The 16,979-nt window shown below is 42.5% G+C and overlaps 1 protein-coding gene across 1 annotated transcript; it reads right to left on the bottom strand.

The window, feature by feature from the left end:
* Positions 1-594: 594 nt before the first annotated feature.
* On the bottom strand, positions 595-15,041 carry LOC148812514 (scavenger receptor cysteine-rich type 1 protein M130-like; the record flags this gene model as incomplete). The annotated part of the gene is made up of 10 exons (XM_088908625.1): positions 14,979-15,041; positions 14,192-14,330; positions 13,334-13,402; positions 12,166-12,378; positions 11,771-11,869; positions 5,110-5,421; positions 4,267-4,491; positions 3,021-3,248; positions 2,774-2,872; positions 595-806 (listed from the first exon to the last, which is right to left on the bottom strand). Coding segments are annotated over exons 1-10 (1,659 nt in total), but the record flags the coding sequence as incomplete, so codon positions are not given.
* Positions 15,042-16,979: the final 1,938 nt, after the last annotated feature.

The raw sequence follows: 16,979 nt of genomic DNA, 5'->3' as shown, positions 1-16,979 counted from the left end.
TCTCTGCAGCTGGGACACAGTGGAGTGGCTTACTCCATAGTGTCTAGCAAAGCCGGCATATGACATGCCTGCCTTCAGCATGCCAATGGCCCTCTTCCTTGCTTTTGGTGACATATGAGGCATTATGAAATGCACAGAAAACTGACTAAGTGTGGCCTTTTTCATGCAGTGACCTAACCTTTGAATTAAGGCCTTTGTTCCACCTGGAACTTGTTGGGTAAAACAGCACCTAACGGGTTTTTGTGTGATTGGCAAGTTGCAATGCCTCACTGCAGAAGCTGTATTGCTTGTACATAAATTATAACTATAGTATATGTATTCCAGAAAATGTTGCATTTCTTTTTTCCATCAGTATATAAATATTTATTTTTAAATTAATTCTGCATCCAGTTCAGTCTTTTCCTCAATAAGATATATTTAAGCACTCCAGACGCAAACCATATCCAATTCCAATGTGGAATTTAAGATTCTGGATTATTTAGCCCACTTACTTGAACACAGGATTCTCACATCCTCCTTGTGTCCACAGTCATGCCGTCCCCACCCTGCTGAAGGACACTCCCATAAAGACGACTCATTCCCGAGACAGCCCACCTCGTCCAGCCAGATAGGTCCAGTTCCCTGGCTGAAGGAGACCGGCACTGGGGCACTGAGGGTCATCCCACACTGGAGCTGTCTACACACCACCTGAGAGTCTGCCAGGTCCCAGGAGTCATCACAGACTGTCCCCCAGGAGCCATTGTGATAAACCTCCAGCCTCCCAGCACAGTCACTACCTGCCCCAACCAGCCTGAGGGAGCGCTGGGCTAGGAGAGACAATACCCAGTGATATAGACACATATATCATTATAGGTGGTGTGGTGCCATTCAAGCTATCGTTGAATATAAAAACATTAGGAGTTTAAAAAGTAGTAGTTTACTCAGCTGCAGAACTCGTAAGCACAGAGGAACAAAGGGAATCTTTGGTTTACCTCCTCATTAGAGTCATCAGTCGAAATTCACAGGATAAAATATAAGCATAATATATTAATATATAATATAAGAGAAAGAAGAGATGAGAAGAATTGGAGCTCACATTCTAGTTAAATAACGTGAACCTTGTTTAAGAGGGATCTCAGACTTGTAATTTAAGAAAAGTCTGATTTCCTTCCTTGTGCGGTCCTCAGGCTAAATACATTCTCCCCTAGTTGGTGAAGGAGATTTAAAATAAAAGGTTTTCATTCTCTTTCAGGCATCATATTAATGATATTCTGTTCATTTAGGATGCAGGGTGATTCTCTGGTTGGCCTGGTTATGCATTATAGAGGATTTCATATTATAGAAATAATAAAAAAAAGTTTTCTATAACTAGGGAAAAACTATAGATTTTTAGCCTATAATTATACCTCCTATAGAAAATCCAAACAGAGGTATAAAAAGCTGTCAGTCAGTGAAGTCAGACCATTCACAGGCTTAGGGACCTATTATAGATGTTCAGGGAAATTCTTAGCAAAAGCCAAGCTTACTTTTACTTTTCATGTCAGCCTGTCAGTCAAGTGAAGATCAATCAGATTCTTATCAGCGAGTAATCAGTTAGGAAGAAGTCTTCTTTTTTACTGCTTAAATGCTATATATATAGCCTCTCCAGCACTGTCTAGTTCAGTGTTTTTTATATTGTTTTATTTTTTTGGGAAAGTGAAAAAACATTCCAGGTTATGTCTCCATTTAATATACGCAGACATTTTTGGGATATTTGTTCAATCTGTCTCAAATGTCTATCTAAGGTAGTAGACTCATAGGACAAGGCTTATGTTTTCATCTTTCTCAGAGTGCCTCAACATGAAAAAAAATAATTCTGAAGAAAGAAAAATGAAACGTGTTATGCATATTTCTTTCAAGTGACTGTACACAGTAAGACATACAAGAAATCTGATGATTCAGGCTTTATAACCAAGAGATTAGCTTCAATTCAAGCTCTGAACCAGGCCTCTAATAATGTCTATAGTTCCCAAGATATTACATCCCAAGATGTTTAAGGGCACATCCTTCCAGCCGTAAATTGCACTTGGATTCTGTGACAGCATGATACTCTATCTTCAATAGAGTTGTTAGAAATCGGAATATTTTAATATTTATTTTCTTGTGATATCCACTGAAATCCAGCTCAATCAATATAAGACATTACCAATCATTAGTACAACTAAGAAGAGTGTTTTTATGGACCTAATAAAGCAGTTCCTTTCAATACTCTGCTCATGATGAAGGAAGTGCATCTATATCCATACATTCTGATATTGCCCACCAATCATTCATTTTCAAAAAAGAAATGCATACAATTTTTGTTTCCTTAAGCTGTAGGATTTCATCATTCCCAGCTGTTTTAACTAATCTTTTGACTTGTCATGCAGATATTCTTAGTTTTTATCTCTGTTGCTCACAACTGCAAGAAAGGAGCTCTTACTGAATTAGAAGTACAGGCCTCACATCTGTGGTCAGGAGTGGATTAACCTGATGACTAAACACTGCATCTCTACAGAATGGGATGATTCGATTGAACAACATATGGAATCTCTTCTACAGTCATACTCAAATTTCAGGAAACATTTATCCCAGCTTTTTACCTGTTCAAATTAATGGGCTTAAGACTTTAAATAGGTACAAATATCACTTCTTACAATATTTTAACTGTTGTTTCCAGGTCCTGTTATTATATGTTTTGAATTTTAGTGTTTGTGTTTTATGTCCTACAATATGTATATGTTAAAAATCAAAAATTACTTTGAGTGGCTCCTACCTGAGCAGATCAGGGCAACATCCTGTCCAGTGTTGCAGCTGACTGTATGTGGAGAACTGCAGTTCACCAGGTGGGACTCGTCCCCAGAGCACTGAATACCTGTCAGACACACAGCACTGTCACTGTCCCATACAGAGAGGAGTTATAGGCTTGTACTACAGAGCACTGAATACCTATCAGACACACAGCACTGTCACTGTCCCATACAGACAGGAGTTATAGACTTGTACTACAGAGCACTGAATACCTGTCAGACACACAGCACTGTCGCCTGTCTCATACACAGAGGAGTTGGAAATTTGCACTACAGATCCACAGCCCAGCTGTCTGCAGACCACAGACGCCTCTCTGTAGCCCCAGGAGTGCTGGAGGAGTCTCCCCCAGGTGCTGTTGTAGTGAACCTCCACCCGGCCATCACAGTGACTCTCTCCTCCTGACAGCCGGACTCCACCGTCTAGAGCTGACAGGGAGGAACCTATAAAAATGAATCATAATGTTTACTGTCATTCTCACATCAGAATCATAAAACATAAGGGTTATCGGGAACAACATTTTTTTCATATTAAATTAGCATGACACATCCCAGTTTATTAAATCAGAACACATTGTTTTGAACATATTCCTAATAATTTTCAAAATGGTTTCAGACATTTGGTTGGACAAGTTCTAATCTCAAACTTCCTCTCTGTTCAGTATAAATACTGGCTGGGTGCCCATAACTCTGCACATCTTTTCTAGTTTCCCTTCCTTCACTTCAACTGCATCCGTGCAGCAGCTTCCTCATGGCTGAAGAGGATGTGCCAGTGCTGGGCAGGTCAGTTGAGCCCACGTGTAAGGGGATGGAGAGATTCTCAGCACCTCAACAGGTGACTGGGACACTAGATGGTGCACAAACTGCAGTATTGGCATCTGTGGAGGAGAGGGCTGTGAATGAGGAATGTGAATGTGGACTGACTTGTGTGTTAATAACACAAGGAGGGTGGAGCTGGAATTAGCTGCAGGGCAGGCTCCTGTAGAACAGCATGAAGAGGTGGGTAATGGAAGGAAAAGAGAGGGCAGAAAAGGATGGAGGAAATGATGGAATAATGGGTGGTCTTGAGGTCTTGAGAAGTTGTGCTGGACCTCTGTGTAAATGAGAGAGGATTATGGGAATAAAGGTCTGAGTGAGAGGTGACCATGGTTGTGCTGGAAGTCAGGACAGTTTGAAAAGGAAGGGAAGGCTTGGTGATTCCAGTAAGAGGATTGCTTTCAGTGGCACTTTGAACTTCTGGTCTGGTGTAGCTGAGTTGGAGGTAAATAGATTTGGCTGTTTTGTGAGTAAGTGGGAGAGATTTCGATTTGACCTCCTACTTTTATTTGAAGCTTTATTAATTCTGAAAATATAAATATATGTTAATTCTTACTAGAACAAATGATTCCAGTGTCCTGCCCGTGAGGGCAATCTGCTCTGCCCCATGAAGAGACAGCACACTGAGAGAGATGGGTCTCATTGCCCCGGCAGTCAAACACATCAACCCCTCTGTATCCACTGCCCTGTCCAAACCAGGCCTGTCCTGGAGCTGCTACAGCCTCCCCACAGCCCAGCTGCTGGCAGAGAACAGTGGCATCTCTCAGGTCCCAGTACTGGTCACACACTGCCCTGTATTCACTGCGGTACTGTAGCTCCACCTGGCCAGAACAGGAGTCAGGGCCGCCCACCAGCCTGTAGCCACTGTATTCTGCAGACAGGACAGGCGAGTCAGGAGCCATAGAGCATTAATACCACTCTAGACTTTATACAAAAGACAGGGGAGTCAGGAGCTGTACTGTATGAACGCAGTGTTCAATTATTTAAGTATTATAATGGTTGATTTTACAGTGTATTCATTGTCCAATAACATCTCATACTTACACATTATTATTGAATAATATTTAACTTTAATACACAAGAGTAATTATCTGTCACACTGTGACAAACAAAAATGAATCAAGCAATATGGAAATCACATGACCACAAGACCACTGCCTGCTGCAGCTTGCTGACGGATCCAAAGATATTAGCTTGAGGCCCAATATACAGTGCCCTGAAATGCAAAAGGCAAAAACATATGCTAATTAAAATGTCTAAAAAGTGGCAAAACATATTCTGAAAAGCAAGGATATGCAAACTAAAAAAGAAATCAGGTGTGATTCTGTCTTTAGGTATTTAATTAAACCAGATGATGACACAGTAGAACAGACAATACTCTCAACGTTAGTAGGCAAAGTTATGAGGAAGAGAAGTAATTAGCCCACACTGCTCAGAATGAGAGTTGATTTACACAGCTGGGGATCAGTCCAGACAGCAGTGCTCTCACCTGTACAGGCCAGGCTGCTGTCGTTTCTGTGAGAGCAGCTCTGATACTCCCTGGTTGAGGTGGGACAGTCGTTGATTCTGGTTTCATTTCCCTGACACTGGATCTCCTCTGTCCTGAACAGCCCCTGCCCCTCTCCGAAATGAGCCCCTCTCAGCAGCTCTGCTGGAAATCCACAGTCTAGTTGGCGACAGACGACCTCCGCGTCCTTCATGTCAAAGTCGGCCTCACAGATTGTACCCCAGGACGGCCATCGCAGAACCTCGACTCTGCCAGAGCACAGACTCCTGCCCCCTGCTAACCGCACTCCTGTACCTGAAGAGAAGTTGACACTTAATCTTCAGGATGCTGCAAGACTAACTGAGGTTCTTATTAGTTCCCTTTCTAGCATGTACTTCATCAAAAACACCAGAGTGAACCCTCTGTGTGCTTAAAGTGTCTCATACTGCTCTGGCGTGGTAGTTGTAATCTCAGTCTAGTTTTACAGTCAGGGACACATCCATCTATGTCCAGTACAATAGACTTGACCAGACATGTGACACAGGTATACACAAAGCATCTGACAAATTGTAGCAGTATTAAAACAAATTAATAGTTTGCATAACATGATTGTGATGCCCTGACGAGCCCCAGTGCTCCTGCAATAAGTCCATCAAATTCCATGGCGAATTCCACACATGGAAGGAGCTCGTCAGGACCATCCTCAACAATCAGCTTATCAGCCTCGTTAGGGGACCTTGCTAGCAGCCATATCACCCTGCAACTCACAACTGGTAACCCACTGAAGCTAAGTAGGTGTGAGCCTGGTCAGTACCTGGATGAGAGACCACTTGGGAAAAACTAAGCCTGCTGCTGGAAGAGGTGTTAGTGGGGACACTATACTGTAAAACAGTATAAAAGCCTGGCCTGTGTCCTGGGACCTTCTAGATACTGTAAACAGATGCCATCCTTTGGATGAGACATAAAACTGAGGTACTGACTCTCTGTGGACATTAAAAATCCCAGGGCGTTTCCTGAAAAGAGTAGGGGTGTAACCCTGGTGTCCTGGTCAAATTTCCCATTGTCCCTTACCAATCATGGCCTCCTAATAACCCCCCTCTCGTAACTGGCTTCATCACTCTGCTCTCCTCCCCACTGAGAGCTGATGTGCGGTGAGTGTTCTGGTGCACTATGGCTGCCGTCACATCATCCAGGTGGGGCTGCACATTGGTGGTGAAGGAAAGACCACATTACCTGTAAAGCCCTTTGAGTGGAGTGTCCATAAAGGTGCTATATAAATGTAAGCAATTATTATTTAAGCAATGAGGAACCTTTCAGACATTGACATTGAGTCAATAACCCTAGTGTGTTTGTTCTCTATTTCAGGTTTCCAGGAGGTAACTACAGTTTTTTCCCAGTTTCTGGTCTCCCAGCTCCAGTTCCCAGACCTTGCCACTCATCCCAGACCCATCTGCATTTCCAGGCACATCTCTCCTGCCTGCCGTTTTCCTTCTTGCCTCATCTGCACATCTCAGCCTTCCACCAGTCCTCCTTCTGTTTTCAATTATCATCATCCAATAAATGCCTTAGTCCTCGCCGCTGCCCAGGCTCCAGACATAATTAATTTGCTGTGCTCCTTTTCCACTCATGGGCCCGCCATATCAAAGATACACTAAAGTAAATGTAAAGAGATAACTATGTGTAGATCTTCTGTATTAAATATTTTAATCCTAAACTGAAAACAGCTTGAAACCATCTGTTAGTCCATCTAAAAGTTTCTGTAGCATTTCTAAATTACCAGACACATAAACTGTTAAATAAACTCAGTTTCGTTTTTTAGATATATTAATATAGGCAGGTCAGTGTAGCCACAGCACCCTTTCATCCAGGAGGGGGTGCAGAAGGACAATCAGAGAGTTACAGTACAAACTGAGATCTTAAGAGAGAAAGAAGGAGGGCTGAGATCTAGACAGACAACAGGAGCAGCTCATGAAGTCTCAATAGCAGTCAGAGAAACTGAAGTCTCATGCCGAGATCTACGATGAAAAATGTAGCTTTAGCAACAATGAAGGTCATCAGATTATGTGTACAAGTTGTAAACAACCTGCATTCTGTAGCTCTTGTGCTGTGGTAGCTCATAAAACTGTCAGGTTTGGAGGTGGTTTGTTGGATTTAAATCTATACAAGTGAATCCAATTGACCTGCAATAAATGAAACTGTAAACTTTCAATAATTTTGAGGCCTGATAGTGATTTTCACTATAACAGCCTCTCCAATAAAAACATGCCCACAAAAAATACAAAACAATCATGAAATTAGTTTGTTCCTTTTTCTTGGATATGATGCTGCCAGGGTGTTGAGGGTTTCTCAGATCTCTCAAGTTCCTTCCAACACAAACAATTATTACTATAATATTAAAAATATTTGGTTTACAGTGATATTTTGCTGTTTTATGTACAAAAGGATTCAGTGATTCAGCTTATTTGCTATTTAATCCTAAAATTGCAGTGTGGGGTCTATTTCCAGCTCTTGAGTAAGAAATGAAAGAGACTTGTACACACAGAATGGCTAGTGTAGCTGTGTCTGAGTGTATGATTTTCATCTCTGTCTCTTTGGCATCACCAGGGCCAGAGATACTACTGAGGAGTCCAGTGAGCATCTGTAAAACTCTTCCCAGAAACAATAGAGACACAGGTCAGCATTCAGACTGACTGTCAGAGACTCAGCTCTAGTTCCAGCAAATAAAGCATTTATGATATGATATAAGCATAGATATTTATGAACTGATAAAAAGAGAACCACCCGTGGAACAAGAGAATCAAGCAGGACCCTCTGACCTGGGCACTGACAGACACTATGGACAAGACCAGGACTGTCACAACCTGGCATTTCTGGAGCAGACCAGACCAGAGTGTCACGTTCGTTAACCCCTCCTCTTATGGACTCTCCAGCCCTTCCTTGTTTTCTACTCACCCTCTGCACCTGCTCCCTGTTCCAGCCCCCTTTTAAGTTCTCTTTAAAAGATAGGCGCTAACTCTATTCTGGGTTCTGCATTGGTTTCCGTACCAGGCGAGTCCGGGACCTGGAAGTGCCTGGTCCTATTAAGGTTTTAGTTCCTGTTTCCGTTCCCCAGCCGGTTCGACCCGATTCCTGTTTTTATTCAGTTTGTCTCAGATGGAAGCCCGGTTTTGGACTTTTGCCTCCGCTTGGATTCCCCCTTGGACTTATTTCTGGATTGTTTGCCTAGACCACACCTCCCCTGAACACCAGCGCACCATGGACACGCCCCCTGTTTCATTACTGACTCCCAGATGCTTTTTCCCTGTGTTTTTCCCACTCTACTCCGGATCGTGTTGTTTGGATAGGGTCCTGAAAGAACGCTTTCGTTACAGGAGTTGTGCTTATCCACATAATATCTAATCACATCAAAACACTCACTGTCATGGAGTTCAGCTCTATTTATACACACCTGGGTTTTGTCATGGAAGCTGGGTTGGTCTCCCATAGAGGGTGGTGATTAGACCCTATGTGAGGCGGTGATTCCAGAAAAAGCACCATAGACAGGGTTTATTGGTGTTCACAGTTTCCAGCACCAGTTACATATATCAGGGTCTTCAGTCATCTTCTGGGTACAGAGAACATGCTCCAACCTCTTTAAACAGGTCTTTAAACAGAGCCATTTTTAAAATTTTAATTCCCCATCATGAAAATGGTTCAGAATTTCACCAGTATAATCTAGCCCATATTACAATATGGGTGAGGTTAGACGCAAATATGAATCACTGGATTACTCTAATAAGCCCAACAAAACTGTTTTAGTTATTTTTTTATATCCAGTGTTGTACTAAGAGTTCATCTTTCATTTACATTCATGTGAACCAGAATGACATTCACTACTCTCTGAGTGAGAATCATCTCCTAGGCCAGCTGGTACTGCAGCTGAACACACAGTGCACTGCAGCACTGAGCTCCACGACACTGAGCCCACAATACCATTAAAACACACCTGATACTGACCAGATCCACTGACAATTGACACCACACCATTAAAACACAACTGAAACTGACCAGACCTACTAACGCCTGACACCGAAATACAATTAAAACACACCTAAAATTGACCAGATCCACTGAAGACCTGGTGGAGGCTGACCTGACACCAGGAAAGCAGACATTTCACCCCACAGCACACTGGAACCCCAGCAGACTCTCTACTCACCAGTGTTAAAAATTTAAAGACACAGTGAAATAGATACAGACACACTAAATGTCCTGGACAGACAGGATGAGCTATTGTTTCAGACAGACAGAGGCTTCCTGTTTTCGTGCTGCAGAGACACACAGATAAGAGAAGAGTTTTCTCAAACTGAAGAGTGCAGTTTCTGAATTTGCAATATGTCTACAATATATTTATTAATTACATCAATTACATTGATTACATCATATTTATGGCATCTATGTATTGCTTATAGTTATGTGCACTATATAAATAATAGTATATAATGCTTTTTTAATAAAAAATGTTAATTATCAGGTTCATTGTTATCATTGTTAAAAATAGCTATAGAGAGAGGGAGTAGTAAAGTGGAGAACAAGACTATTTGAGAAATGAAAGGGGTTGATAATTTACATTGTTTGGTGGACAGACTGGATTTGTAACCCAAGTCACTACTCTGAAACCCTTGACATACAGATCCAGGGTCCGGGATTTTGATTTGTTCAGTTCAATCAATCGTTCGTTTTACTGTCTTATGATATGAATTCTTGTGCTTTGATCTCGCTTTCAGTGAAAGAGTGTCTTCTCCCTCCCTGAGAGACAGCAGACAGGAGGTGTTTGTCCTGCTGTAGCTCTCAGACAGTCTGAGTCTCAGACAGAGTCTCCTGTCTTCTGTATTTGTACCTCTGGTCCCCACATAGGTAGAAAGACATGATGATGGACTCTAGATCAGTGGAGGAGTTCCTCCTACCTGAACACCTCACTCCAGCATCCACATTGTGAGGGAGATTTAACTGTTTTGCTTCTTGTTTTCCACATTCCCTCAGCCCAGATTCTGAACCGCTGCAGGAGACTGAGTGCCACAGGACTGATCCAGATCCTTGTCCAAAGTGAGCACCTCCTAGTGCTGAAAGAGCAGATCCACAGCCTAGGTGTCTGCACACCACTGTAGCATCACTGATATCCCAGTTATTACTGTACACTGTCCCCCACTCTCCTTTATAGTGAATCTCCACTGTCCCCTCACAGGGACTGGCTCCATTCACCAGCCTCACATCAGCACTGCCTGGAGAGAGAGAAACGCTACACATTACATTAAAATCACAACCTTTATTTTTATTTTCTTTTACCTGTATGACTGGATTGCGGGTGAACAAGAGACCATCTTACCTTTCACTCCACAAACCTGTGTTCACATCCTGACTGTGTGTGAGATACTGGAGAGTCTAGCAGCACAGCACAGTGACTGTATGTGAGACATTGGAGAATCGAGCAGTACAGTGAGTGAGTGTGAGACAATGTGCCTACAGAGGGCTGGGACTTGTATTCCCGCTTTTTTTGGAGGTGCGGTCACTACAGTGGTCAGCTGCTGTGGTGTGAGAAAGCTGAATCTTTTCCAGTCTGTTGTATCTGTGCATCAGAGTCCCACATTTAAGAACTGCATGATAAGACTGACCACTAGTCTATATCAGTACTGATAGTACTGATTAGTCACCTCATCAGTAGGTGACTTCTGTCTTTCACAACAGACAAGTGCTTCACAGATTCTCAGTATTTATTCACCTTCAGTAGCAGTATGTAATATTGCTTCCATTATCCATCACAACTCATTATAATACTGATTTTTTACATTTTTGCATTGTTTTCTCTGTAAATATTAAAATATGTGAATAATTTAGGCGTTGCATGTCAAGATCTTAATACTCAATTCACAGAATTAATTTCATACACAGCACATTTGTTATGTATCAGTTACGTTTAATGTTTTGTGCCTATGCATTGTGTTCTGATTTTGTTCTGAGACATTCTAAATAGTAATTAGAAATGAAAGCTCTAGCCAAATTGATAGGAAACGATTCCACAACCCTTACAAATAGTTAATTGCAATTGTGGGTGTAACCATTTGCCTTCCAAATTACACAATAAGTTAATTGTTAATTGTTGATCTTTAATGATTTCAAAATAAAATAAGCTGCTCTTTCTTATCTCAATGCACAGATTCAGTCATCTTCAGGTTTTTGGTATGTTGTGGGAAAATTCTGCTAAGAGGTGTGATGGGTTAATTTTGTAGAATAGGTTGTTGACTGGGTTTTGGAAAGAGGGAGGGTCTTTAGAAGAGCTCTTTAAGGTATTTTCTTTCCATTTGTTACTTTTAAAGAGGGCAAGATGTCAGTTGATGTAGGAGTGAGAACTGTGATTCTCACTGAAGAGTGGAAAGAATGCCAAAGCAGTCAGACTGAGTAGATCTCTCAAGGAACGATTTTGCAGAAGGATCTGGGTGTTTAGGTAGAGGAGGTGATTATTTTTATTCTGCCTGGCTTTAGTTTCACTTTTGTCTGCTTGCTCAGCCTGCTTTACTCAGACCTCCTGGCTCTGGGCCACTTCTACCAGGGCAATGCAACAGATAACACAGTAAAAATATTTTATTAAACTTATGAAAAACCTTCATACAGACCAAATGAATCCTACCTGAGCAGAGCAGTGACACTTCCTGTCCAGCACTACAGTTGACTGTCTGTGGAGAACTGCAGTTCATCAAGTGAGACTCGTCCCCAGAGCACTGAATACCTGTCAGACACACAGCACTGTCACTGTCCCATACAGAAAGAAATTATAGAATTGTAACACAGAGCACTGAATACCTGTCAGACACACAGCACTGTCACTGTCCCATATAGAGAGGAGTTATAGACTTGTACAACAGAGCACTGAATACCTGTCAGACACACAGCACTGTCACTGTCCCATACAGAGAGGAGTTATAGACTTGTACAACAGAGCACTGAATACCTGTCAGACACAGAGCACTTTCACTGTCCCATAGAGAGAGGAGTTATAGACTTGTACTACAGAGCACTGAATACCTGTCAGACACACAGCACTGTCGCCTGTCTCATACACAGAGGAGTTGGATATTTGCACTACAGATCCACAGCCCAGCTGTCTGCAGACCACAGAGGCCTCGCTGTAGCCCCAGGAGTGCTGGAGGAGTCTCCCCCAGGTCCTGTTGTAGTGAACCTCCACCCGGCCATCACAGTGATTCCCTCCTCCTGACAGCCGGACTCCACCCTCTAGAGCTGAGAGGGATGAATCTATAAAATGAATGATCATCACGTTTTATTGTCAGTCAACATCAGTACCATAAAACAGGCCCACAGAGATGGAGAATTTATTTTGTCCAGGTGAAAGGATAGAAAATTTGTTCATACCTGACTGATTGACCCTTTATCTTTTAGTAAAATTAACATGATACATCCATGTGTTCAACCTCAAGAAGCATTCTTTTAAAATAATCATTAACAGTTTTTCAACAAAATGTTTGGATATCATGTTTCCCTTATTGGGTGGCATTGGTTAACATCACTGCCTCATAGCACTAACAACCTGCATATTCTTTTTTCTGTTTCACACAGTCCAGAATCATTCTGCCAGGTTAATTAAATTCTGGGATAACTGGTCCAAGAATAGAAGTGTGTTTGTGTCTGTGTGTGCACTGCGATGGACTGATATCCCACCCAGGGTGTGTCCTGCCTTTCTCCTGTTGTTTGCTGGGATAGATCCCAGTTCCCCCGTGACACTGAATTGGATGAATGCCGTTAGGAAGTGGATGGATGGAATTTGAATTTTAAGGAGAATTTTTCATTAGAATCCAACAGATTAATGGAAGTGGAGCATCTGCAACGAGTCAAAATTGTGTTTACATTCTGCATGTAATGGCTGCATGCACACAGTTCATATTTTTTAAGTAGTTAACATCATTTAATTATCAAGTGTGTTGGTTCTCACCAGAGCAGATGACTCCTGCGTCCTGTCCATGAGAGCACCCTGCTCTCCCCCATGAAGAGACAGCGCAGTGTGAGAGACGGCTCTCATTGCCCCGGCACTCAAACACATCAGCCCTTACTGGTCCACTGCCCTGTCCAAACCAGGCCTGTCCTGGCACTGCTACTGCCTCCCCACAGCCCAGCTGTTGGCAGAGAGCCCTGGAGTCTCTCAGGTCCCAGTACTGGTCACACACAGTCCACCATTTACTGTCGTACTGCAGCTCCACTAGGCCAGAGCAGGAGTCTGAGCCATTCACCAGCCTGAACCCTGTGTATCCTGCACACAGTATAGGGGAGAGAGTAGCGTCACAGCACATTGAGCTTCCTGCAACTTCCAGCAATAACCCTCAACTCTGCCTTCAAGTATACAACCTAGTACCTCTGATCAATGGGGCTCTAGAGCTCTTCACTGATTAAACCCATAGTACTGACTCAGACAGAGTTATTGTACCAGTGACCAATGGGACTTGGGCAGCTCTTTACTGCTGTATGATGTCTGGAGCAGAACAGAACATGGCCAAGTTATATTTGTTATTTCATGTTTGAAGAAAAAAAATGGATGAGACACAGGGCTCCTGCTCCTGCTGTATTGACATTGAGTCAGGGGAGGGGCTGTAGACCAAAGAGTGCTGGGAAGGACAGGCTGCAGTGAGCAGGTGACTGGCGAGAGTTGAGGGTTGTCTCTCTCCTAAACTTCTGTTAATTTCATGTAGGAGCTACATTACAAAAATAAATTAAATCAATTATCCTGCTCTTACCAAAACACTTCAGTCCCGCGTGGGTGCAGTTCTGTGATTTTGTGGATGACTTTGGACAGGAGAAAATCTGAGATTCATTGCCCTGGCACTGGAGCTCCTCTGTCCAGACCTGTCCCTCCCCCTTCCCGAAATAGATAGATAGATAGATAGATAGATAGATAGATAGATACTTTATTGATCCCGTGAGGTATCTATCTATCTATCTATCTATTTCGGGAAGGGGGAGGGACAGGTCTGGACAGAGGAGCTCCAGTGCCAGGGCAATGAATGAATGAGCTCCTTTCAGCAACTGTGAGGGGGGCCCACACTCCAGTTCTCGACAGACAACTTCTGCATCCTGCCAGTCAAAGTCAGAGTCACACACTGAGCCCCAGGTCTCTCCGTGCTGCACTTCCACTCTCCCAGAGCAGAGATTACTGCCTCCAACCAGCCTGACCCCTCGATGAGCTGGAATATCAGAACAATAACAGAGATCACTGTCACTGACTAGTGTGACACCTCAATGAGCAAGGGATATCAGAACAAAGAAACAGATCACTGTCCCTGACCAGTCTGACCCCTTACACACACTCTAGAAAAGACCAGGACTGTCACAGCCTGGCACTACTGGAGTAGGACTGTCTGACCTGGGCACTGAGAAACTCTAGACAGCACCAGGACTGTCACAGCCTGGCACTGCTGGAGCAGGACTTTCTGACCTGGGCACTGACAGGACCTCTGGACAAGACCAGAGTTGTGCTTCTTCTCAGATCACAGAGAAACACTCACTGTCATGGAGTTCAGCTCTATTTACACACACCTGGGTTTAGCACTCAGCTCCTGGCAACAATGCATTACAAGTAAATACAGGACCATCGGTGTCTTAAAGAAGCCTTTAAAGACTCTTTAGAAAGAGCTAATCTTTAAACTTTTTTTCCTCATCATGAGGAGTGAAGACGTAAGAGTTCCAGTCTTGAATTGTAAACCAGAAATCATTTAATTACCTGAATGAGCTTAGAGAGCTGCTCTTGTTCATTTCTATCTATAGACAATGCTGTGTTGAGACCTCATCTTGCAAATCAATTCTGGACACATCTGAAACAGACATGCAGTCACTCTGCCGTTGAGAATCTGCCTCTGGGCCAGCTGGAACTGCAGTCCAGGGCCGGCGCAACCCATAATTGGCCCGGGTGCAAGTAAATACAAAAGCCCACCCCCCTTCCCAGCTTCCTTCTCCTTCTGCCAGTGCACACAGAGCAAGAGAGCAGAATTCAGAATGATTTAAAATGGGCTAACAATAATTAGTAACTAGTTATTTAAAAGTGAAAAACATGGGTGTACCTTACAACTTCACTTGTCGCGCTTTCATCGCAGGAAACTTAGCAATGATATCACTGAAATCCACCTGCTTTGCGGTGCTGTTCTCTATAGATGGCAAAGCCAGAGCTGACAGTCTTTCCTGTGACATGGTGAACCTAAGATAAGTTTTGATCAATTTCAGCTTCCTAAACGAGTGTTCAGCACTGGCGAAGGCAACTGGAATTGTTAAAAACACTTGATATGCTTTGGAAATGCAGATTTCATATCTTTGTTGACCAAATACTGCAATACTTCAGACGGAGTGTTGACTTCATTGGGGAACAGATGAGACAGAAAGTTTAATTCAGTTGCCAAATCTCTGCCATGAATGTCTTCTTAAAACAATGCAAGACTGTTGCAGGCTTCAGTTGAATTATCTTCTGTATTTTTTATTTTAAACAAAATGCCAAAAAGATGTCTGAATTCGTTCAAGAAAGATAAACATTCTTCTCTCTCCCTGATGACAGTATCCAGAAAGCAATTGAAAAAGTTCACTTTAATCTTTTCCTCTCCTTTCAAAGGCTCATTCACTGATGTCTCACTGGGAAATTGTTTTCTGTGTCATGTACGATGCTCTGTGAAGATGGGCAAAATGTCAATTTTTCGGGTGAGATCCTTTCCCTTTTCAATGGCATCCTGGAATGCTGTTTGTCGATATATTGACAGCTGCTCTTTCACAGATGTGACAACATGAAGTGTGTCTCTCACGTTAAGTTTTGGTGATTGTAGGACTACATTGGCATGGTCAATTGTGCATAGTGCAGTGTTCCAAATTACCAAACTCGCTACAAAGTCAAATGTCTCGATTGTTTTAACAAGGCTTGTGACTTCAGACAGGGTTTCAGCATCACGTAATCTGCTCAGTAACATCAAGCATTGCATCTCTAAGCTCCGGTAGTTCCTCAAACACTGCTTTTGTGGCATCAGCATGCGTTCTTCACCTTGTTTCTGTCAGTGATTTCAAATTTAATCGTTGCAGATGGCTTTGGAGAATACCCCACTGCTTTGCTGACTTTGCAAACATTTTGTACAGCCAATTCAGTATTTTCAAAGTTCTTGGCTTCGATGGAGGATTCAGCAGCATGTTGTACACTCCTCTGTGTACACACCTCAAGTTTGCCCAATTATCGTAGCATTGCCCGCTATGATCTTCAATTTTAATGTCATATTTGTTTTGTCTTTCCAGCAACAATTCAGTGAGTGCTTCACCAGTTGTATTTTCCACCTCAACAAATTCAAGGAAACTCTCATGTACTTCTTTTTCATCTGTTGTGATATATCGTAATACTAGTGACAACTGCTCTTTATGTGAAATGTCTGGTGTACAGTCAAGCTGTCTGTATTTTCTGTCTAATTTTCTCTGAGACTGTGAGACTTTTTGTGTTTTCTTATTGTCTTTTCTGTTCCTTACAGACTTACATTTCTAGATCGTTTTCATGTTGCACACTAATGAACATAACTTAGCTAAATGTAAGCTTGTCTGTTGCTCAGTCTTGCAGGGATGCAGGTTGCGTTATCCAGTTCTACATATTCTGGAATAACCAATTGCAAATCATCCACACAGCCATGTTTTCCAATAGATCGTTGTGTTTTATTTTAAAATATACTACACTAATATTGCTATTGGATAACAGATTTGTTCATGGTTGTATCAGAACTCATGAAGGTGGGATTGAGGCACAGTGAGAGACAGGCTGGTGAGCTAGTCTACTGAGTACTGAATTATGAGGGTAATGGATAGTTTTTTTTTTGGAAATG

The sequence above is a fragment of the Atractosteus spatula genome (genome assembly GCF_055471065.1).
Source record: "Atractosteus spatula isolate fAtrSpa1 chromosome 10 unlocalized genomic scaffold, fAtrSpa1.hap1 SUPER_10_unloc_3, whole genome shotgun sequence".
Classification (NCBI taxonomy): domain Eukaryota; kingdom Metazoa; phylum Chordata; class Actinopteri; order Semionotiformes; family Lepisosteidae; genus Atractosteus; species Atractosteus spatula.
This window is presented reverse-complemented; position numbering and strand designations above follow the sequence as displayed.